The sequence below is a fragment of the Castor canadensis genome, chromosome 3 (assembly GCF_047511655.1).
Source record: "Castor canadensis chromosome 3, mCasCan1.hap1v2, whole genome shotgun sequence".
In the NCBI taxonomy this organism is placed as follows: domain Eukaryota; kingdom Metazoa; phylum Chordata; class Mammalia; order Rodentia; family Castoridae; genus Castor; species Castor canadensis.
This window is the reverse complement of record NC_133388.1, coordinates 19,917,628-19,941,544: the sequence shown is the minus strand read 5'-3', so window position 1 is coordinate 19,941,544 and position 23,917 is coordinate 19,917,628. Positions and strand designations below refer to the sequence as shown.

General features: G+C 40.8%; 1 protein-coding gene and 1 non-coding gene across 6 annotated transcripts in view; one reads left to right on the top strand and one right to left on the bottom strand.

Moving 5' to 3' along the window:
• Positions 1–9,938: 9,938 nt before the first annotated feature.
• Positions 9,939–23,917, bottom strand: part of Ptpn21 (protein tyrosine phosphatase non-receptor type 21) — a 61,907-nt gene continuing 47,928 nt past the window's right edge. For 4 of the 5 annotated variants that reach the window (XM_020180077.2, XM_074067377.1, XM_020180079.2 and 1 more), the window contains 7 exons: positions 21,303–22,744; positions 16,483–16,620; positions 15,364–15,585; positions 13,703–13,831; positions 13,279–13,513; positions 12,726–12,886; positions 9,939–12,073 (listed from right to left, as the gene is read on the bottom strand). In XM_020180077.2, coding sequence (XP_020035666.1) covers positions 11,945–12,073; positions 12,726–12,886; positions 13,279–13,513; positions 13,703–13,831; positions 15,364–15,585; positions 16,483–16,620; positions 21,303–22,744 — 2,456 coding nt within the window. In that variant the 3' untranslated portion in view covers positions 9,939–11,944. Of the gene's footprint in view, positions 12,074–12,725; positions 12,887–13,278; positions 13,514–13,702; positions 13,832–15,363; positions 15,586–16,482; positions 16,621–21,302; positions 22,745–23,917 lie in introns of those variants that run through there. The other variant, XR_012446069.1, reaches the window with a different exon arrangement.
• LOC141422060 (U6 spliceosomal RNA) lies at positions 17,994–18,097 on the top strand. The gene has a single exon (XR_012446722.1). It is a non-coding gene; the product is annotated as a U6 spliceosomal RNA (small nuclear RNA).

Here is a 23,917-nt window from a genome sequence, read left to right as displayed (position 1 = left end):
TTTTGCTCCAAACTCAGCCTTGTTGCCTTGAGAATTCTGGTTTGTTAAAACATTCAAGTTTTAATGCAGAATCACCTTAGCATACTGGATGTGAAACTTCCATAACTCACCTAGATTTGTCTTGATCCTTCAGGTGAGTTAACACTCAAGTTTCTCCTGAAAGGGAGAATATGCAGTCATATGAGTTTCCTACTGCAGGTGTAACAGGTTACCACAAACTTTAAGAAACACGTTTATTATCATACAATTCTGGAAGTCAGAAGATCTAAGATCAAGGTCTTGTCTGAGCTGCCTTCTTCCTGGCTCTAGGGGAGAATCTGTCTCCTTAATTCAATCATATCAGAAAAGTCTTTTTTGCCATGTAAAATAGCATTAACAACTTTACAATTGGGATGTGGACATCTTTGGGAGTCATTATTCAGGCTACTCCAACTATAAATGTCATTAACCTAGTTTTAAAAAACTGCCAAAATTTCAGTGCCTGTTAATTATAGTTTGGTTCCATATTGATCATATGTTCCAATATGGAACATATGTGGTTTCATTACCAAAGCAGTGATTCTCAAACTTGACTGTGCATAGAAATTTCCTGCAGGAACTTGTTAAGGCAGATTTCTGGGCCCCATCCCCATGGCTTCTTTTTTTTTTTTTTTTTTTTAATTCATATGTGCATACAATGTTTGGGTCATTTCTCCCCCCTTCCCCCACCCTCTCCCTAACCCCTCTGCCCATGGTTTCTGATTCAAAATTTTTAGGCATGGGATGGGGTTCAAGAATTTGTGTTTTAACATGATTCCAAATGCTGTTGGGTATCCAGAAACAACTCTACTAAACCATGAAGTGAGCATCAACAAATAGCATTTCAGGGATGGCCACACAAGGAGCTCCATGGACCTGCTACAAAGTAATTGAGAAATACACCAACTAACACTTATTTTCAAATATATTGATTGGCCCTTAAGTATCCTGATTAATGAAGCTGGTCAATTTGGCAAGATTCATTGTGATTGATAGCTGTGGAGAAGTGTGATGACAGACTGAAAACAACTACTAAGAGAAATATCTCTTGTCCATTACGTTACTTAAAATAATCCAGTGAGAAAACAGCACTGGTCTAATTGTGTACCTCTATGTGATAAGATCTACAGTGAAAACAGAAAGGCCAAATGGTTTCCATTACATCATATTCACACACAAATCAGGTATGGCTTCTCATATTTATTTTCGTGGCAAAAAATAAACTCTATTAGTTTTTCATTGCTGTGTTAAAATACCTAAGAAAAACAATTTAAAATGGGAAAGACTTATTTTAGCTCCTGGTTTTAAAGGTTTTAGTCCATAGTTGGCGAGCTCTACTGTTTCTGGGCCTGTGGTGAGGCAGAGCATTGGGGCAGACGGGTGTGGAGGAGCAGAGTTGCTCACTTTGTGGCAGGCGAGAAGCAGAAAGAGTAACAGGAAGGGGCCAGTGCCAAGATTTAGCCTTCAAAGATACACCCTAGTGACCTACATCTGCCAGTGAGACCCACTTCCACAGTTCCACCACCACCAGAGGATTCAACCATTGACTAGGTCAGAGCCCTCAGGATCTAATGGTCTCTGGAAACCCCTCACAGATGCACCTAGACCATGTACATTACTGATCTAGGCAATCAAGGTGACAGTCAAGATGAACCATCACACAGGCCATATTTATCTCATATCCATTACATTCAGTTATTCAAGCCTTTTGCCCACTAAATATACATACTTTCATAAACCAGTAATAGTTTAGAATTAAACTATTCTGATTATACATGATGATATTATCATCAGATAGTAGCACATAAAATTGCTTTTTAAATTAGAAAATACCAGATAACTCTATTACCATTTTTAAAAGGTAGAATTACTAGTGTGTTACTTAAATTATATATAGGGTAACTTTCTAATACTTATTTCCTATAAATTTTCTCCAAATTTTGCTTTTAGATTTTTTAAAGCATAGCAAATCATATTAAATGATTTGATTAAATTATGTTTTACCAAATTTACTATGATTAGAGTTTAAAGTCCTTGTTTTTAGCCAGATAATCCAACATAGAAAAAAACAGCAATTTTTTGTTTGGTATAATGTAATTCTTCATCCGAACTATTCTAAGTCAGAATATGACCTCTATTAAGTACTATAGAACATGAAGGTGACCTCATAGAAAAAATTTACTTAATGGTATGGTTTGAAAGTTTCCCCCAAAGCTGATGTTTTGGGAATTTAGTCCCTAATGTGGCTTGGGATATTTAAGAGGTGATTAAGGTCATGAGGGCATGGATTAAAGTAATTATCTCAGAAGAGTGTTCATGGGGCTGGTGGAGTGGCTCAAGTGGTAGAGTGCCTGCCTAGCAAGTGTGAGGCTCTGGGTTCAATTTCCAGTGCCAAAAAAAAGAACTGTCCCTACACAATAATTACTTCCTCGATTCCTCTATTGTTCCACAAAAATCAAACTCTGAAAATAAAACCCAATCGAACAGTGGTTGCAGATTATTGCAATTTACCTTACCTTTTTTTCCTTCCTGATTTCTGCCTCCAGGGTAGCTAGGATTATAGGCATGAGCCACTGGAACCCGGCAGTATTTATGTTTAATAACTGAAAGTATGTAGTCTTTTTAGAGTTTAGAAACCACCTACCAGTTCAGCTAAAATTGCAGGTTTGTTATACTGTGTACTACTAAGCCAGTGTGGGTACAGCACACTAGCCTCAATGCCAAGTGGGTTTATAGATGTTAAACAGTCCTTTTTGTTTGTTTGTTTTTGTTTTATTATTCATATGTGCATACAAGGCTTGGGTCATTTCTCTCCCCTGCCCCCACCCCCTCCCTTACCACCCACTCCGCCCCCTCCCTCTCCCCCCCCCAATACCCAGCAGAAACTATTTTGCCCTTATCTCTAATTTTGTTGGAGAGAGAGTATAAGCAATAATAGGAAGGAACAAGGGTTTTTGCTGGTTGAGATAAGGATAGCTATACAGGGAGTTGACTCACATTAATTTCCTGTGCGTGGGTGTTACCTTCTAGGTTAATTCTTTTTGATTTCACCTTTTCTCTAGTTCCTGGTCCCTTTCTCCTATTGGCCTCAGTTGCTTTTAAGGTATCTGTTTTAGTTTCTCTGTGTTAAGGGCAACAAATGCTAACTAATTTTTCAGGTGTCTTACCTATCCTTACCCCTCCCTTGTGTGCTCTCGCTTTTATCATGTGCTCAAAGTCCAATCCCCTTGTTGTGTTTGCCCTTGATCTAATGTCCACATGTGAGGGAGAACATACGATTTTTAGTCTTTTGAGCCAGGCTAACCTCACTCAGAATGATGTCCTCCAATTCCATCCATTTACCAGCGAATGATAACATTTCGTTCTTCTTCATGGCTGCATAAAATTCCATTGTGTATAGATACCACATTTTCTTAATCCATTCGTCAGTGGTGGGGCATCTTGGCGTAAACAGTCCTTTTATTTGACACACCACAAGGTCATTTAATGGAAGTTAAAGGATAATGATAAAACATTTATCTAATAAGTAATTTTCAGAAATTTGGAACAGTATGTTAGCCATATTGTTATTGTTAGAGAAATTCAAACAAAATTATTCCTTCTTATGCATTTCTACTTATTTAAAATTTTATTTTTTTTATTTTTCATTTTTCTTTTATTATTCATATGTGCATACAAGGCGTGGTTTATTTCTCCCCCCTGCCCCCACCCCCTCCCTTACCACCCACTCCACCCCCTCCCGCTCCCCCCCTCAATACCCAGCAGAAACTATTTTGCCCTTATCTCTAATTTTGTTGTAGAGAGAGTATAAGCAATAATAGGAAGGAACAAGGGGTTTTGCTGGTTGAGATAAGGATAACAGGGCATTGACTCACATTGATTTCCTGTGCGTGGGTGTTACCTTCTAGGTTAATTCTTTTTAATCTAACCTTTTCTCTAGTTCCTGGTCCCCTTTTCCTATTGGCCTCAGTTGCTTTAAGGTATCTGCTTTAGTTTCTCTGCATTAAGGGCAACAAATGCTAGCTAGTTTTTTAGGTGTCTTACCTATCCTCACCCCTCCCTTGTGTGCTCTCGCTTTTATCATGTGCTCATAGTCCAATCCCCTTGTTGTGTTTGCCCTTGATCTAATGTCCACATATGAGGGAGAACATACGATTTTTGGTCTTTTGAGCCAGGCTAACCTCACTCAGAATGATGTTCTCCAATTCCATCCATTTACCAGCGAATGATAACATTTCGTTCTTCTTCATGGCTGCATAAAATTCCATTGTGTATAGATACCACATTTTCTTAATCCATTCGTCAGTGCTGGGGCATCTTGGCTGTTTCCATAACTTGGCTATTGTGAATAGTGCCGCAATAAACATGGATGTGCAGGTGCCTCTGGAGTAACAGTCTTTTGGGTATATCCCCAAGAGTGGTATTGCTGGATCAAATGGTAGATCGATGTCCAGCTTTTTAAGTAGCCTCCAAATTTTTTTCCAGAGTGGTTGTACTAGTCTACATTCCCACCAACAGTGTAAGAGGGTTCCTTTTTCCCCGCATCCTCGCCAACACCTGTTGGTGGTGGTGTTGCTGATGATGGCTATTCTAACAGGGGTGAGGTGGAATCTTAGTGTGGTTTTAATTTGCATTTCCTTTATTGCTAGAGATGGTGAGCATTTTTTCATGTGTTTTCTGGCCATTTGAATTTCTTCTTTTGAGAAAGTTCTGTTTAGTTCACATGCCCATTTCTTTATTGGTTCATTAGTTTTGGGAGAATTTAGTTTTTTAAGTTCCCTGTATATTCTGGTTATCAGTCCTTTGTCTGATGTATAATTGGCAAATATTTTCTCCCACTCTGTGGGTGTTCTCTTCAGTTTAGAGACCATTTCTTTTGATGAACAGAAGCTTTTTAGTTTTATGAGGTCCCATTTATCTATGCTATCTCTTAGTTGCTGTGCTGCTGGGGTTTCATTGAGAAAGTTCTTACCTATACCTACTAACTCCAGAGTATTTCCTACTCTTTCTTGTATCAACTTAAGAGTTTGGGGTCTGATATTAAGATCCTTGATCCATTTTGAGTTAATCTTGGTATAGGGTGATATACATGGATCTAGTTTCAGTTTTTTGCAGACTGCTAACCAGTTTTCCCAGCAGTTTTTGTTGAAGAGGCTGCTATTTCTCCATCGTATATTTTTAGCTCCTTTGTCAAAGATAAGTTGCTCATAGTTGTGTGGCTTCATATCTGGATCCTCTATTCTGTTCCACTGGTCTTCATGTCTGTTTTTGTGCCAGTACCATACTGTTTTTATTATTATTGCTTTGTAATATAGTTTGAAGTCAGGTATTGTGATACCTCCTGCATTGTTCTTTTGACTGAGTATTGCCTTGGCTATTCGTGGCCTCTTGTGTTTCCATATAAATTTAACAGTAGATTTTTCAATCTCTTTGATGAATGTCATTGGAATTTTGATGGGAATTGCATTAAACATGTAGATTACTTTTGGGAGTATAGACATTTTTACTATGTTGATTCTACCAATCCATGAGCATGGGAGATCTCTCCACTTTCTATAGTCTTCCTCAATCTCTTTCTTCAGAAGTGTATAGTTTTCCTTGTAGAAGTCTTTCACATCTTTTGTTAGGTTTACACCTAGGTATTTGATTTTTTTTGAGGCTATTGTAAATGGAATTGTTTTCATACATTCTTTTTCCGTTTGCTCATTGTTAGTGTATAGAAATGCTAATGATTTTTCTATGTTGATTTTATATCCTGCTACCTTGCTATAGCTATTGATGATGTCTAGAAGCTTCTGAGTAGAGTTTTTTGGGTCTTTAAGGTATAGGATCATGTCATCTGCAAATAGGGATATTTTGACAGTTTCTTTACCTATTTGTATTCCTTTTATTCCTTCTTCTTGCCTAATTGCTCTGGCTAGGAATTCCAGTACTATGTTGAATAGGAGTGGAGATAGTGGGCATCCTTGTCTGGTTCCTGATTTTAGAGGGAATGGTTTTAATTTTTCTCCGTTAAGTATAATGCTGGCTGTAGGTTTGTCATATATAGCTTTTATAATGTTGAGGAACTTTCCTTCTATTCCTAGTTTTCTTAGAGCTTTTATCATGAAATGATGTTGGATCTTATCAAAGGCTTTTTCTGCATCAATTGAGATGATCAAGTGGTTTTTGTCTTTGCTTCTGTTAATGTGGTTTATTACGTTTATTGATTTTCGTATGTTGAACCACCCCTGCATCCCTGGGATGAAGCCTACCTGGTCGTGGTGAATAATCTTTTTGATGTGTTGCTGAATTCGATTTGCCATTATTTTGTTGAGGATTTTTGCATCAATGTTCATTAAGGAGATTGGCCTATAGTTCTCCTTTTTGGAGGTGTCTTTGCCTGGTTTTGGGATAAGTGTAATACTGGCTTCATAAAATGTGTTTGGCAGTTTTCCTTCCCTTTCTATTTCATGGAACAGTTTAAGGAGGGTTGGTATCAGTTCTTCTTTAAAGGTCTGATAGAATTCAGCAGAGAATCCATCAGGTCCTGGACTTTTCTTTTTGGGGAGACTCTTGATTGCTGCTTCAATTTCATTTTGTGTTATAGGTCTATTCAGGTGATTAATTTCCTCTTGGTTCAGTTTTGGATGATCATATGTATCTATAAATCTGTCCATTTCTTTTAGATTTTCAAATTTATTTGAATATAGGTTCTCAAAGTAGTCTCTGATGATTTCCTGGACTTCCATGGTGTTTGTTGTTATCTCCCCTTTTGCATTCCTGATTCTACTAATTTGGGTTTTTTCTCTCCTCATTTTAGTCAGGTTTGCCAGGGGTCTATCGATCTTGTTTATTTTTTCAAAGAACCAACTTTTTGTTTCATTAATTCTTTGTATGGTTTTTTTGGTTTCTATTTCGTTGATTTCAGCTCTTATTTTTATTATTTCTCTCCTTCTATTTGTTTTGGGATTTGCTTGTTCTTGTTTTTCTAGGAGTTTGAGATGTATCATTAGGTCATTGATTTGGGATCTTTCAATCTTTTTAATATATGCACTCATGGCTATAAACTTTCCTCTCAAGACTGCCTTAGCTGTGTCCCATAGGTTCCGGTAGGTTGTGTTTTCATTTTCATTGACTTCCAGGAACTTTTTAATTTCCTCTTTTATTGCATCAATGATCCATTCTTCATTAAGTAATGAGTTATTTAGTTTCCAGCTGTTTGCAGAAATTTGGAACAGTATGTTAGCCATATTGTTATTGTTAGAGAAATTCAAACAAAATTATTCCTTCTTATGCATTTCTACTTATTTAAAATTTTAAAGTTTAACCTAAAATTATACTGTTACTATCCCCTCCCCCTCCTCCTCTCTTCTTCTTCTGGAAGAACTAGGGCTTGAACTCAGGGCTTCATGCTTGCTATGTGAGTGATCTACTGCTTGAACCACTCTGCCAGCTCACTATTCCTTACTTAACCCATCAAAATATTGAAAAATGCTATTTACTCCAGGTTTTTTAAAGCTACTTAATTTTTCAAATACACAACACTAATTCAAACACTGTTGGAAATACATGGGCAGATATTAATTTTCCCTGTCAGTGACCTAGCAATACCCCTCACATAACACTACCCGACTTGGAACTGCTGCCTCCTCGGCTTGTCTGCAGACCTGAAGCTTCCTTCCTGGCCCATCCCTTTGTTCCCATCCCAAGCCAGTGACAATGCTAGGGACGGATGACATGCCAGAGGCAACAGGAAAGGTGGGGAATATCTTGCCAGTTCACTCCTTTACCCCTGCCTCACTTCACAGGGTTTCAGGGGCAGTGTTCTCACTCATCTCATCTTAAGTTTCATTCTGCTCTTGAGCACTACTCAGGTTTCTGCACAAATGCTTCTGTGCTGTTTTCCCATGAAACACTGACAGACCAATCCAGCTGCTTTCTGAGACACAGCAGCCACTGGCAGGCAGAGCAGGGAGAAGTCATTCTCGGATTGCACCACCAGGGTGCAGTAGGGAGTAGAGTTACTTGTGTGATCTTGAAAGATGGTTCCCTGGATTTGGTTCTGAACCACTGCTTACCTTTCAGGCCCATTGTGATTCAAATAAGCTTGGGGGAATGGGGGTGGGGTGGGGCAAAGCAAGAACGTAAACACCCATTTACAGTAGCATTTACAAGAGTAAATATTACTATTTCTCAATTCAAAATGAAAATGAACTTTTGGAATGTATTTTTTATTTGGGAACTGGAGGAAATATACAGAAAAATATGCCACTTAAGCAACCCAAGGACCCATTCGAACATTTTCTAAAATCTCTTCTCTATCTAGCCAGGTGCCAGTGGTTCATGCCTATAATCCTAGATGCTCAGGAGGCAGCGATTGGGAGGATCATAGTTTGAGGCCAGCTAAGGCAAATAGTTCGGAGGACCCTGTCTCGAAAATACCCAACACAAAACGGGCTGGCAGAATAGCTCAAGTGGTAGAAAGCCTACCTAGCAAGCAAGAGCCCCTGAGTTTAAACCCCAGTATCACAAAAACAAAACAAAAAACAACCTTCTAGCCACCTCCAAAGCAAGCAGTAGACTGGATTTATAGTTTTTTCTCATTTTTGTGTAAGTAGCTGTACACAGTAGCATAACAGTCCTGTCTACAGAAGTTGGAAAACTTGTATTCCTTTAAGAAACATATTCTTAGAAATATCTATCCCTCATCTTGAAAAACAGCCTCCTGTAATTTAGACTTTTTTTTTGAATAAAACTTCAAAGTGGCAAGAGACTTTTTATTTGTTCTGCATGAAACCTTCTTACTGGAAGCAAATTCTCCTAAATTTATATCAAAGAGAATTTCTTTAAGCTGGGTTGTAGCTCAGTGGTACAGTGCTTGCCCAGCATGTGCAAGGCCCTGGGTTCTATCCCAGCACCAAAAAAGAAAAGACAAAAAAAAAAAAAAGTTTAAAGTCTAATTTTAAAAAGATTCACTTTGATTGTCATCATTGCCCAAAAACAGAGAGACACAGAGAGATTTATATAAAATAGTAATTCCTGTTTCCATTTGTTCATGCAAATCTCAAATAATAAACCTGTTTTGGGCAAGTTGCAACTGACTTCCAGTTTAACATAGTTTATTATATAAAGCTGTGTAGTTAAATGTTTATACTTCAATTTCTTATTATTGTGAACATCACTTATAGACCTATTTGAAATGAAGTCGGCCCTGCCACACTGTCATCACACCATTCTACCCTGCAATACTCTCCGCCCTCCTCTGTTTCTGATTGACATTTCTCTTTCTGCAGTTTCTAAGGAAACACAGGTCCAGCTTCTGTTTTAATCCTGCACAAAGTTTTTAAAAACTAAATTCCAGAGTGTTCTGAATTCTTCACAGATGTTCCAGAAGAAAATAATGACTACAATTAACATTCCAAATTGTATTCTAAAATGAGCCCTTTCTGTTCACAAACTATCAACTAGAAAATTTTAATAAGTCCTACCAATCAAGAAAACTGATGCCCAAGATTCCAAAGTTTTTCAGTGGAAACACTGAAGTTTATAACCTACTTTTTTGTGGAAATGTAATTCTGATATGAAGTTAATCTTGATAGGAAGTTAATAATACCAAAATTAAACGACACTAAGATAAATGAAGCATTGTGTGAACCTGGCAGACAGTAACATTCTCAACTCAGACATGGTAAACTTTTAAAACCTCAATGTTGTACAGTTGGCTCTTGAAAATCACATTGTTTCAAAATCCAAAAATATAGATTTATTTTTATTTAGAAAGTCTTTCATATTCACTAAATGCAGTTAAAAGTTCAAAATGACATGGCTCTGAGAAGTGATGTCAAACATGGGACTTCTTAAGAGTGACAGATTTAAATTGTTAAGTTTACCCTTTTAAGAAATTTACTTATCAAATTATTACAACAGAAACAGAAATGTAACATATATTATTCTTTAATTAGACTTTTGTTTTACAATATATTCTTGTCAGTGGGACACGTCAAAATGTTTAAGCCTGATAGAATAACCATTTTTTAAAAAACAAAACCAAAAAACGTACCATTGGGGGGAAAAAAAGCTTCAGAAAATTTCCTGTCCTTTATATGGTTTGGAGATGGGAAATAATGCCATAAAAAATCCCCTACTCCGTTCTTATGGGGCTCTCTTTCCAAATATTTTCACTTGGGTCTATTAAACAGAACTTTTAAAACAATTTTAGATCTCAAATTACTATATTGTTCCTTTTCTGAACTGTCCCTCAGATGAATGGCTTCTGGGTAAATTGAAGTCAGGCTGGCGCACACTGCAGGGCCCTGTGTCGTGGAGGATGGTATCTAGCGCTCAGAGGTGAGCTAAACTGCTTTTCGAGTTACGTGGGAATCAGAACAATGCCTACAACACTGTAAGTGGGTCAAATAACCCTAGATTTGACATTGTGGAAGTTCTTCATTGTGAGGAAACAGCCTCAGAGGGGAAAAGGAGATGGTTCTTCAGCCAAACTCATCCTGCCTCTGCCCAGTGGGATGGCCTACATGAAATGGAGGAGGGGAACTAAGTACCTAGGCTGATCCTGGAGGTAAATTAGGGGATTAAGGAGCTAATGTTCAAGTACCTCCTGAATACTGCAGCAATTTCTGGTGGCCCCATGAGTTTGGGCTGGGGCTTTGGAAGAGAAGGAGAAACTAGTATTAACTATTCTCTTCATTCAACCTAAAGAAGGTAGAGCCTCTGGAGGACTTCTTTTCATGATATAAACCCAAATGTGTGGGGAAAAAAAATACAGATTTAGGTGGAAGAACTCCAAAGAAACAGAGTAAGTCACTGGCGATGACAGGCCTTGAATTCCCCAGTGACAGCCGTGTCGGGTTAGCCCCCATGCTCCCAGCCCCTGATCTCCATCCTAGCCTCTCAGTCTGAGCATAGATAATACTGCATTTTTTTAAAGACCAAGACATCCAGCATCTACCATCACAAGCCACTTACTCTTGTCCTAGTCATTGTACATACTCTTAACCCTTCTCTTCGAAATACTCTGAAACAATATCCACCATTATTGTTTCAAATATAAAACAAACACATACATTAAAACTCGGATTATGTCTTTTTAAAAGTGCTTAAAGCCATACAATGCAATTTTTTCACTTCATTTTCAACCAATAAAATCAAACTCATTTAGATTTATGAATAATACTGAAAAAATCTGATTCTCTTACATTTTAAATAACGTGCCTTCATTCCTAACTTTCGTTTACATTAACTGACTCATTTCATTCAATGCCGTAGCAAGTTGCGCTCTTGTTCAGAAAAAATAGAAGGTACAAATATATAGAATTTTTAGGATAAAAAATTTTTCTGAATATAAAAATGCTTTCTATGTTTCAAAATAACACTTTTAGATTCTCCTCACAGTAAATAGACCATTAAGAATAGACCATTAAGTACCCAAGGTTTTTTTAAGTAACAAAAGATAATAATATGGTTTTAAATTACAAAGTTATATAAGAACCATTTAATCCATGGATCATCCTCACAGAAAGTACAGTTTCTACCTAAGAAAACCCCTAAATATTTTAGTCATAAAATAAAACTCCGTTATCAAAAACTAGCTTAAGACAGAAGCCTATGCGCTTAAACAATGGCTAGAGTTGCCCAGCATAGCTTCAGTAAAATAGAGAATTGCCTAGGAAGTACAATCTCCAAAATGTGTGCAAATCAGACAGATGGGGGCAGGGCAACGCCCTCAAAGCCAAGTCCTCCAGCACCTTCCCCAGGTCCCCTGACCCCTCCCCAGCCTCGCGCTTTGTGTGTTTCCTTCAGTGCGCCGCTGTTGACACTGCCATTCCTGTCCGGGTGGGTCGCAGTGGATCACATGTTGAACAGGAAGCGTGAGGCAGGCAAGCACTTCTGTCAGCTGTCAGCGCCTCATGAGTAAGAAGGTGGAAGCTCAGATGAGCCTGGAGCTCTTCAGGAACTGAATGAGAACTCTGTACACAAACGTGTACTGGCAGAGGGTCTGCACCATCATCATCCTCTGTTGCCTCAGCATGTCCAGCGCTCTCGGGATGTCCAGCACCTGGGAGGAGAGCAATAATGATGAGGGGCAAATGCTCCCAGGGGAGACAACAGCTGGAGGGAGCTGCTGCCCTAACATTTCTGTCGGGAGATGGCTGTCCCTGCCTGCCTCCACATCTTCTATGATAACCCATGGTTGCTTACTTCTGACTCATTCTAACTGCAAGTAGAACGTCTGTGCAGATTACTTCTTCAATGTTCCCTGGGTATAGCTTACTGACTAGTTAAATGTGAGTCATATCTCACCAGATACCAAGATCCAACAAAAACACAGTGGGCTAAGTGCCATCAGTATCCAGCTTAGCATCTCCCACAGGGAGCACTCGCCAGCTCTGATCCTTCTGCAAACACTGATATGTAGGAAAAATGGAGTTCTGAGTTCAAATGTGAAAAAACACCAGGTAAAACAAAATTGAACAGCTTCATTCATTGCATGATGTCTCAGTCTTTAATAAGCTAATAGGAACTGAGAATCTGCAAGATATCTGCCTTTTGCAGGCAACACCTAATAACATCTGGCCACTGTAGTCCCTGGAAATGTGTTTTAAAAAAAAAAGAGTTATTCAACCACTAGGCCCCTCTCCTTCCCAGTCTTATTCCCAGCCTATCACTGCTCACACCAAAAAGGGCAGGCTTAGCACAAAAGTCATCACCTCATTGTGCTCCAGACAGGCAATCATGACCTCTGACAAAATGACAACACCAGTTCTTCCCACTCCAGCACTGCAGTGCACCAGCAGCGGAGGGTTGGGGCTCTTTGGTTCACTTGTACTATTTGTATGGCGTCGAACAGACTGGATCTCTTCAAGGTATGCTGTGAAAAATCAATGAAATAGAAAATACTCGGGGATGACAGCATATCAAATTAACAACCCCATTTTCATGTTCGCTCCGCTGGGTCAGAAGACTGCAGACAGACAGTGCTGGACACCAGTGAACCAGTCCCAACCCCTGCCCGTGACTGGACAAGCCACTGCCTCTGCCAGAACAAAAGGGAGGAGACGCACTCAGAGAAGCAGCCAGGCCACTCTACACATACCAAACTAGCCCTTAAAAACGTCCTCATATAAGCTCTCACCAAACATTTCTATTCTTTATTTTAAAACAAGGCCAAACTTTGTATGAAACAACATAAACAAAATATTTTAGAAGTCTGAGTCTTCCCCTCTGGCCAGAAGAAGCTGTCTTGGGAACAAAGACACTTACATAAAAATCCCTTGAGATCTTCAGGACAGCCATGCTCAGGCCAGTCTGTGTACTGGAGATGCCACACTGTCCTCTCCTGCCCCGTGAGAAGGTGCTTCATCTTCAAGCCTGTGGTGGCATAGCAGCCAGAGTCTGTGCGGAAGCGGGTTGTGATCTTAAACCTTCCATAGGTGACCGTGTTGTGCCTCGAACCAAGTCGTGGCCAATACCTAAAGCTCTTCTCCCTTCCGCCCTCCTGTTAAAGACAGGAACGGTTCAACAACAGCTCGAGCCCCGGCCACACACACCTTCATGCAGACGGCGTGCCTGAAAGTCAGAGCTACAACCCCACCCTGCCTTTCACTGTAAAGGCCGGGATTCTACATGAATCACATTAACAATTCTTTGGAGGCCGAGAAAATCAATTAAGAGGAGGAGCACTTACCTCTTCTGCTGTCACCATTGCTATAATCGCAATTCCCTGCTCCCACACCATCTGCCAAAAATCCTGACAGGTATTCTGTAATGGCCCCTGTGTGGCAATATAATCCCATTCAATTCCACTGACGGAGACCTGAAATTAGAAAAGGTTAAAAATCACTGTGTGCATAGAATCTAAGTATATAGTACATGTATGTTCATCGTAGTACTAAAAAAGTGAACTGGATTATTCAGCATTATAAAGACAGGTTTATATTGTATCCTTTTCCTTATCAGTACAATTTCCATTATTGGTATCTTTATCAACACATGTACTGTGAATTCACATTAACATCTATGTGACCTGGGGCAACTTTGAAATCTCAGCTTTCATTTACAAAATGAAAATACTGCCTACCCTCATGGGGTTATCAGGAAGACCCCAGGCACCGCACGTAGCAGTACTCAGTAAGCATTATCGCTATGATGGTTCCTCTTATAAAAACAGTATCAACATCCATAGTTCCCCAAATTTCAAACACAATGACCCCTAATGAAGTATTAAATATATTAGAAAAAGAATTAGCTATTAAGCAAAAGTCTAAGTCAAATGTCAGATTTCTGTGGGAAAGAATAAGAACAGCACCTGACTATGATGCTTACTCATTCATTACAATAAAATAAAGAAGCAGGTCTAGCCAGCATGAACAGAGGGTATAATATGGAGAAGAGAGAACATTTGGCTGTACTCAGCCACCTGTTATGAATGACCACTTTTTCCATTTTAGTGGGTATAACACCACTTCAGTTAAATGGCATACTGTTCCCAGGAAAAAAAGTGCTCCTCTGAAAATCAAAGTGATTAAAAAAAAAAGAGAGAGAAGGAGGGTGCCAGACGTTCACGCCTGTAAACCTAGCTTCCCAGGAGGCAGAGTTCAGGATGATCGCAGTCCAAAGGGCAGATGCTTCTTAAGACCCTATCTTGAAAATACCCAACACAAAAACAGGGGCTGGCAGAGTGGCTCCAGTGGTAGAGCACCTGCCTAGCAAGCGTTAGGCCTTGAGTTCAAACTCCAGTACTGATAATAAAAAAAGTTATATAAGAAAAACAAGTCATGTTTAAAAACAATTACAGCAAGAATGCAAAGAGAACAGATGACACCTTCATAAGTAAAAGCTTTTGTGAACTCCATTAAATGCCCAGACATGAGCTGGGGATGTAGCTCAGAGATAGAGCACTTGCTTACATGCACAAGACCCTAAGTTTGATCCCCAGCAACACCAAAAAAAAAAAAAAAAAAAGCAACCCGTAACACATTTATGGCACAAAAACACATGCAGGTCTGTGATGAGAAAAAAAACTAGCAATTCAGCAGCTCCTGTAAGAATTATAAGCTTGAAGGAGGCTTTTAGATTTAGAAGGACAAAGTTCTAAAGCCAGACAAGCAAAGTGCTCCCTGAGTCCTGGTAACAATGTTGGGACAGAGTGGATCCCCACATGGAGAGGGTGGAAGTGACTTTGGCTCTGTCTGATAAATACTTTTTCTCTAGCACTGGTGTATGGACCCTCCAGCTTGTAACATAGTTGCCACCATGGTTCAAAACTGGGTGGTTTTTAGAATACAGTTCTTACCATTGTAATAACCCCAAACTGCATGTGCTTTATCCTCTAGAGGTTTCTCTCACCTTAATATGCGAAGCATTGATGTAGCCAGTATTGTTCTCCTTGGTTGGGACCAACTCCACTCTTGCATCGTCATAGGGAAGGACATCTTGGAATCGATTTCTTTCTGCATTTTCAGGGAGTCGGGCGGTCGAGCACTCCCCATCAACTAGCCGCTTTTTGAGAATTCTTTCATATTCTGTGAATACCATTCCCTGTTCTAACCGCTGTTCCAAGATTTTACACTGCAAAAATAGAGAAAATTAATATAGTTAAATGCCACCTCTGCATTTTAAACTACACTTTTGAAATGCTGCTTTCTGCTTCAAGTCTAGCATCAGCAAATATTTAAAATTCTGTATGAAACTAAACTTAAAACTTAACAAGCCATAACAATAAGAGTTAAAAAAAAAAAAAGCCAAAATAAGACATAATCTTGCTAAGACATATAAGGCAAAAATTTCTTTTAAAGCTGAAAACTGGCCCAAAGCAATTTGTTGGATTTGTTTTCTCTAAATGTACAGTCAATTTTGTGACTACTAAGAAACAGAATCCTCCTGGAGAACAGTAAATCCTAGAGAAGGATAAGCAGTTTTCCAACATATGTGCGCAAATGTTTCAACCTGTAATAAATGATACGTGACGGCACTGAAGGCAGTAGTAAACACTGGGAACTACCTCCAGGATCCAATTGTGAGGAAACTTATACCTGCCTGATTTTGATATCATAAAATCTTAGAGAAAATATATCTCAGTCAAAAAAGAAGTATTGAAAACTAACTATTTGTTCTTGAGATAAAGTTTCAATATAGTGAAAGCATCAATGTTGGCTCTCTTTCCTATGCAGGCTCATATACACTTGTACAGTTCTTACTTTAAGGCCCTCAAAAATCAAGACTGCCCCAAATGGCTGACAGAAAATAAAGAAGAACATTCAGAAACAAAACCTAACATTGGAGCCTGAAATTATCCATTAAGACATTAGCTATACATTTGCCTCGGTGGATGGCTCAGATTACAAAATTCCTTAACATTTGTTTATGAGTATTAAATTATGATGGAAAAGTCACTAAAATCGCATTTTTGTATAGCCCCCATGACTGTGCCAAAGAAGGCACCTGCCACTGTCTATAGGTACGTACCCTTTCATCGTTTGTTGCTCTGCTGGACACTTCCTTTCCTTCATCAGGCATAGGTAACCGAGACAGAGAGAGTCCATTGAGAGCAGCCAACTTAAGGGGACCAATCTTTTTTGCATCTACTCGTGACTTTTTCATTCCCTGTAAAAATATTCGTGAGCATATATGAAATACATACACGGAATCCTTTGAAAATAAATCCCAATGGGCTAGAGGCTAGAAACAAAGGGAGTGTTCTCCTGTGCCACAGCGACAATGAGATTCCACTCCTTCACACATCATCTACATTGGGAGGAAGGCATTCCTTTCAAGGCCAAAGCTCTGATAAGTCTTCCAGATAGCCCTTCAAACTTAATTGGTTAAAGACTGTTGCAATGAAAGGTGGGGCTCTAGGCAGACAGCATTCCTTCACAGAGCTCCCGAATTTCAAAACATGACACAAAAACAACAGCTGCAGTCCACAAAAAATTAAAAAAAAAAAAACACCTCTAAAGTGCAATTGCTTGAGTGTAATAAGCCTAAATAATATTTTTAAGATATAAATTTTAAAAATCATTGTAGAAAAAAATCAAATGCTTTTCCTTTCTGCATTGTGTTCCCATATCCTACTCTGTCTATTGCAAAACTGTGAGAGCTGGGCTGGATCACTATTACACCTCTGAGAATGGCTGTACTTTTAAACTAGGAAAATAAAACATGGCCTGAACTCTCCATCAGAAAGGCAGGCCATAAGAGAGAGCAACAACAGAATCTTGCATTTGAAAACAGGTGTTTCCTAAAGTTATCATTAAACCTAATGCTTTTCCTCTCTGACACAAATAAGCCTAAGAACTCTGTTTTCTAGGATGTTTGACAGTTCCTTGGAAGCCATAATAATTGCAATGAGTAGCCCCAGTGGTTTTCTGTTTTGTCTTATAAATGAATCAGGTTACACATCTGCATGGAAACAACACAAAGAATCTCTCTGTATAGCTATCTGCATCTCAAACTAGCAAAACACTATGTTTCTCTTACTGTCTCTTACGTTTTCTCTTCAATAAAATTGGAGAACAAGAGGGAGAAACAGGTTCTTCCTGGAAGTCGGGGGGGGGGGGGGATGGTGGCAAATAAGGTATACACATGAGTAAATGTAAAATAAAATTTTAAAAAAAGAATCAGATTAATTCTAGCTCTATTAGCCTTAGAAAAGGCACTGGAATCCAAAATCAAAATAACAGAGCAAGAACAAAGAAAAAAAGACACTTGTCTGAGGGAAGGACATGCTGTGAGACTGCTAGTATAATTGGAGAATCTGATTCGTATCTAACTGGAATCCAGATAGGAATGGATAGCATCTTTGGTTAAAGTCTGGTGTCTAACATCCTTCAGGTAAATCACCTTTCCCTTCTAGATAAAGAAAGAGAGAGGGAGAGGGAGAGGGAGAAATACACACACAAACAGAAACACAGACTAAAAGGTCATTCTGTTTTGGCTAATGTGTTACAGTTCTAATGTGTGCATAAAACAGTGGTGTGGTGCTCACTTTGGCAGCACACATACTAAAATTGGAATGATACAGAGCTTAGTCTGGCCCCCGTGAGAGGATAACATGCAAATTTGTGAAGCATTCCATTTTTTAAAAAGAAAATAAACAGTGGAGTGTTGGTAATCCTTAACAACTGACTTACCAGGAGGAAATGTTCTGATCTGCATTTGCCAATTTCCATGGTGTAAACACTCCATCACAGTCAATTTCAATCAGTCATTGGGACATCAGATTGCTGAGCATTTAACAGCCAGCTCCGGCTAGCCAATATGAACAAGCTCAGCACCCACAATGCTCCACACTGACATGCTGGATAAAGATGACTGGCTCTGGCCTGGCAGAGTGGCTCAAATAGTAGATTGCCTACCTGGCAAGTGTGAGGCCCTGAGTTCAAACCCCAGTACCGCCAAAAATAAAAAAATAAAAATAAAGTGACTGGCTCCAAGGTCAGTTCAAACACCAGTATTCAAAGAAAGTCAAAAGTAGCCTTGACTATCCCTTAATACTCTGAGAACACATGTGCATGCCATCTGCAGTGGTTTCCTTTTTTTTTTTAATTTTGAGGGTGTGTGTGTGTGTGGTTTTATTGTTGTTTTGTTTTCTGAGGGAGGGTCTCACTATATAGCCCAGGCTAACTACTCATGATCCTCCTGCCTCAGCCCCCCCAAGTACTGGGATTATAGGCTTGTACCACCATACCTGGCCTACATAGTGATTTCTTACAAGAGAACCACTGCACAAGACTGAAGAGTTCATCAAAGACAAGATCTTTATGTAGATGTATAAGCACCCAAACCAGTCTGCCTTTGAGATATAATCAAGTCCCTGGAGGAGAAGACAGATGGGTGGGGAATTCCAAAATGTTCCTTCCTGTCTGTAATTTATGTCACTATTTTTAACACTAAGCCTCTTTAAACTTCATTCACTTTAGTATATTTGTTTGTTTTAACTATTGTACAGGATAATGGCAACCCCATGTTACCATTAAGGGTAACAGGGTTTATTTAGCAGGAGTTGGTCTCTTAACCTAGAGAAGCTAGTAAATTAAACATACGATGCAACCCCACCGTGGGAAGTTAATGCTAACTGAGCACTTGTCTTGTGCCAGGGCCTCACTTCATCCCCTACCCCAACTCTGGGGTCACCTCATTTACAAATAAGAAAACTGCATCTAAGGTCACATAGCTGCCTCTTTTATAAAGGAGTCAATGTCCAAACAGTAAAGACAAATCTCTCACTGAAATTTGCTTATGCTGATGAAGCATTGAATTCAGAAGGCAGTTTTTGCCGCCTATCTTCATGTGGGCCTTAGTACTACGAAGCAAGTGGGAGGAGTGGGTGACTGTCGGGGTTATGCACTTAGAAGCTGAGATTGCTACAGGAAGCCAACTGGTGGAGTCCAGACTCACACCCAGGCCTTTCACTCTTAAGACCTGAACTCCTTCCTCTTGACCAAGCGCCAAACACATCCTTTAAGTAAAACCCCCTATACAAAACAAAGGGAGAGGGGCAAAAGCATAATTATTGTATTTTAAGGAAACCAAATTGATCAAAGTACTTGGAGTAAACTAAACCTGCCAGACCCCATTCAAAACATACAGAGATAAAATAGGCTTGCATTCTGGGCTGCCCTCAAAACAAGTATCATTTGGGTTGAAAGTACCTGAGTTACACAATAAAACAGTAGACAGTTTTTAGTGTAACGTCATGTTAGGTCCCATCTGGCTGGCTTAGGGACTCAGCTACTGTGAGAACCTCCACACCCTGTCCCCACCCTGATACCGCTCACCAGCCCATACCCTCAACCTCGGTCCATGAGAGGAACTGCCCTTTACGTTCAGATATGTAACACTGCACTCCCAGGAAAAATTAAATTGATTAAAATAAAACACACTTAAATCCATGGTCCTTTTCTAAGTAGTTTTTGTCTGTGCATGTTTAGCTATTTCAAGAGCACTATAATCCTGTGTTTTTCTCTGCCTATTAGAAATTTGCAGCAGTTTTCAGAATCTCATACACTAGACCAGAGCCACACTTGAGATGGGCCCTCTAGGCTGAGTAAGTAGTCTAACAGAGGTGGGGGGGGGGGTCTCCTCATTGCCAAGACCCTGGGCAACAAAAAGACACACTCACCACTTCGCCTTGGCTCCAGTGTGGGACACTGGGAGAGGAGGTGTGGGCCACAGGGAGCCAGATGCCAGAGCAGTGCACAGGTGACTTAGAGTGGACACACTTCATGACAGGGCCACAAATGCATAGCAAAATTTGAGAACTCAAAAGTTTTAGTGGAAAGACAAGACCTCAACAAGTACTTATTGCTTAGTAAAATATTATACACAGTATAATAGGTGCAGAACAGTGAAGAAGAGAATAGGCTCCAGAGATAAATACTGGCTTAAAATTCCAGGTCAGTGCTCACTAGCTGAGTGACCTTGGAAAAGTTACTATCTTTCTACTTCTTTAGATGTAAAATGGGCAAAACAATAGGCTGGTTGTCAACTGGACATGCACAGTAAATGAAGGGCTCAGAACACAGCAAGCACTTTAACATTTTGTTTCAAATACATAAGAAAGGTTTAAACCACATTTATTGATTATACTAGAACAGTGAAAAAGCTGATAGAACAGTGAAAAGCAAGAGACTTCCTTTGAGTTCTCAGTTCACTAAATCTTTCTTTTAAAGAGACATGGAGCTCAGGGAGTCTGTCTTGACAAAGTGCCACCTTCCAAATTCTAGAATCATTTGCCAATCCTCAGAGGTCATGGCCAAGATATTCAAGCTGTATCCACAGACTCTGACCTTGAGGATTATATTAAGAGCTAAAAACACAGCCTTGAATGCCTGTCCCAGGCATCACTTGAGTCAACTGAACAAAGGCAGTCCTGGGATGCTTCATCAGTCATGATAATTTTAGGGTGATTAGAAAAACAATCTTGGCTAAGTCATGAAATCGTCACCTCCCTTTCCTTAATATCACATCACTAAGACATTTATTCATGCTCCCGCTCCGTTGCATCCATCCTTTTCACTCATCCAATTCATTGTCTTCAGCAAAACCACTAAAACCACTAAAACTCTCATCAGTCCACATTATTTCCATATATAAACCCAAACCGTTCAAAAACACAAAAGTAGAGTCACACAGAGTGATGAAAATGGGAAAAGAACAAGAAAAAAGCTGAGAAACATCAGAAGTAATACGTGAAAGAAAAGAGGAGACAGAACAGAGGAAGCTGAAGAGACAGGTGAAGGGGCCACCCTTCGAGTCTGAGGCATCTCTGCTCCTGGATGGCTTACCCCTAGTGGCGGAAGTCCTTCCACAATGTTCTTCTTCCCAGAGAGGAGATCCGACACTGGCCTTTTCTTCAGAGAGTCCCGCCTGGCCCGGTACCTCCCTGATGTTGTGAGGTCCGACTCTGACATGGAGGGTGTCAGCAGCCCATCTCTTCGGGACCTCTGGGCTTCCACAACCAGGTGCACGGGGTTGATGTCCCTTGCCCTCTTCTCAGTCTCTGTGACATGGGACTTGGGCTCAAGAATATGCAGAGGGCCAGTGACTGCGGTGACAGAAGCACAGGGGTAGGTCAGCTGTGGCTCCTGGGAGTAGGTGGCTGGCCGCTGGGGCTCAGGCCGGGCAGGCAGAGCCTGTGATCCATTGTCCTCTTCAAAGTCCTCGTCCTCTTCACTGCTGTGTATCAGCATGGTGGCATCCGAAAGAGACTTCTTGTGGCCATAGCTCTCGCTTTCCTGCTCTTCAGGATCCTCTTGCTTTGTTCTGTCGGAGAAGACACTGGGCTGGGAGCCTGCTAAGAGAGACCGTGGGGCCACATCTGCTGCAGAGGCCGACATGGTCCTTTCCTTGAGCCGCAGGCCTTCAAAGCCATGGGTGATCCCTGCAATCTCAATGCTGTTCCTCTTCTGCAACTGAGCATGCCGGGCCGCGGTGAGAGGCTCACTGACCTCCTGCAGAGAATGGGCCACGGGCAAGCTGTCCTCCTGGAAAGTCTGTACGGAATGGTGGACTCGCCTGGTGATGAGATCCGGGTTGCTGCTGCTGCTGTACAGGTGGCGGGACAGATCTGGGGTGCTGTTGGCAGGCCTTGGGTATGGGTAGGGTGGGGGCGGGCGGTACACCTGAGTCTTCATGATGTTTGGAGCTGGGTAGTCCTGGGCTTGGAGCTGCACATTGGTCAGCTCGGGCACACTGACTGCGCCCACCACCGGCCGCCTCTCGGCAGGGTAGGGGTAGGGGGACTGGCTGTGGAAACTGTAGTTCAGGTTGAACGGGTAGTGGGCCGACTGAGGAGAGGTAAAATGTGCATGCTCCCGAATTTCGGGCTGGCTGTAGACCAGGGCATCCGGCCTGCTGTAGGCGTAGGAGTTGCCAATATTGAGGTTGCGCAGCGAGTGACTGTGCCTTTCCGCATGTGCCATGCCTCTGTTGAGCTGCTTCATCACAGTCTCGTAGTCTGGGGTTGGGCGGTAAGACGGGGGTATCAGGGCACTGTGCCGATGGGACGGGATATAGTCGGGTCTCGTGACATCACTGCCAGTAATGCTTGGGTTTGAGGACATCGGGGAGGGCTGCAGGTACGGCGGAGGGTTATTCAAGGAGCTGGTACTTTGTGTACTGTAGACACTGCCACTGCGGATCCGACCACTGAGGTCAATCTGGGCTCTGTCCAAACTTGTCTGGGAGTGACAATAGCATCCATTCTGGTTGGGCACAAAGAGGTTATCTGAAAAAAGAAAGTTTTCAAATAAATTTTTTAAATGCATTAAATTGAACCAAGTACTCCAGCCAAATTTCGAGATAGGCCCTGAGCTTGGGTGACATTTTCAACACAAACTGCAAAAATCCTTGCTAAAATGATATAGATTCAGCCACACTATCTGAGTGGCCCTGGGAGCCTCGACTTCCTCATCTATAGGATGGGGGTGGGTCTATCTGCTTAAAGGGAGGTGTTTAGGATCTGGCCCCTAATAAAGTTTAGCTAAATCTAGTCCAATGCTAAGAGTACAGTTGTATCACACAACATCTTTTTTCTGAAAGTTAAAGATGTGCTTCACTACAGACATGAAACAGACTTTCTGGAACTCTAAGGAACTCGAGGCAGACACTACTCAAGGCCCTGAGCCACTGACTGCTTTCTCTCCCTGATGCTGAATTAGTTCAAGCTCCAACTGTCTATAAACATTTCCTTAACTGGAATTCTGGATTGTCTGCAAAAGTTCTTCCAGAATGAAGAAAATGCTTCCCCTCTCAAAGGGCACTGGTGCAACAGGAGCTGAGTTTCTCCACTGCAACAGGGTCCCCAGTAGCTGCACACCACTTGGTGCCCAGAAGCTAAGAAAAACCAAGCTAAGACAGCTGAGCTGCCACCTGCCCAGCCTCCATGTTTCAGTAAGACTTGGATCCAGGGCTCACAGAATCAGGAGTCTAATCTTACAATGCTAGATATGTAACCTGTCTGAGGCCATGTTTCTTCTGGTCAACCTATAGTTCACCTGTCTGCTTTATAATAAGCATGATTTCCAACACTTCAATGAAAGCTCAGCAGTCAAGTCCTCCACAAAAGTTTCCTTTGAAAAACATTCTTTGTGTGCTTCCAAAATTCTATGATAGTTTAACTGACAACTGATTATCAAAGTAATATACTACAGACCACTGGGTGCATTTTATTCTAGTGGCACACATAGCTCCAAAGAAACAGCCCTCAAATGTTCACTCTGTCCTTCCTCCTAACACACTGTTTTCTTGTCACTGTGCTTTCCCCAACTACTGAACACTTGGCCACTGTGAAGACCCTAGAGTCTACCTTTTCTCACTGCCATCAGAGTTTAGACCCTTAGTCCAACTTGTCTGGACCAGTCTGACAACTGCCTACCTGGTTGGTGTCTCTGCCTCCAGG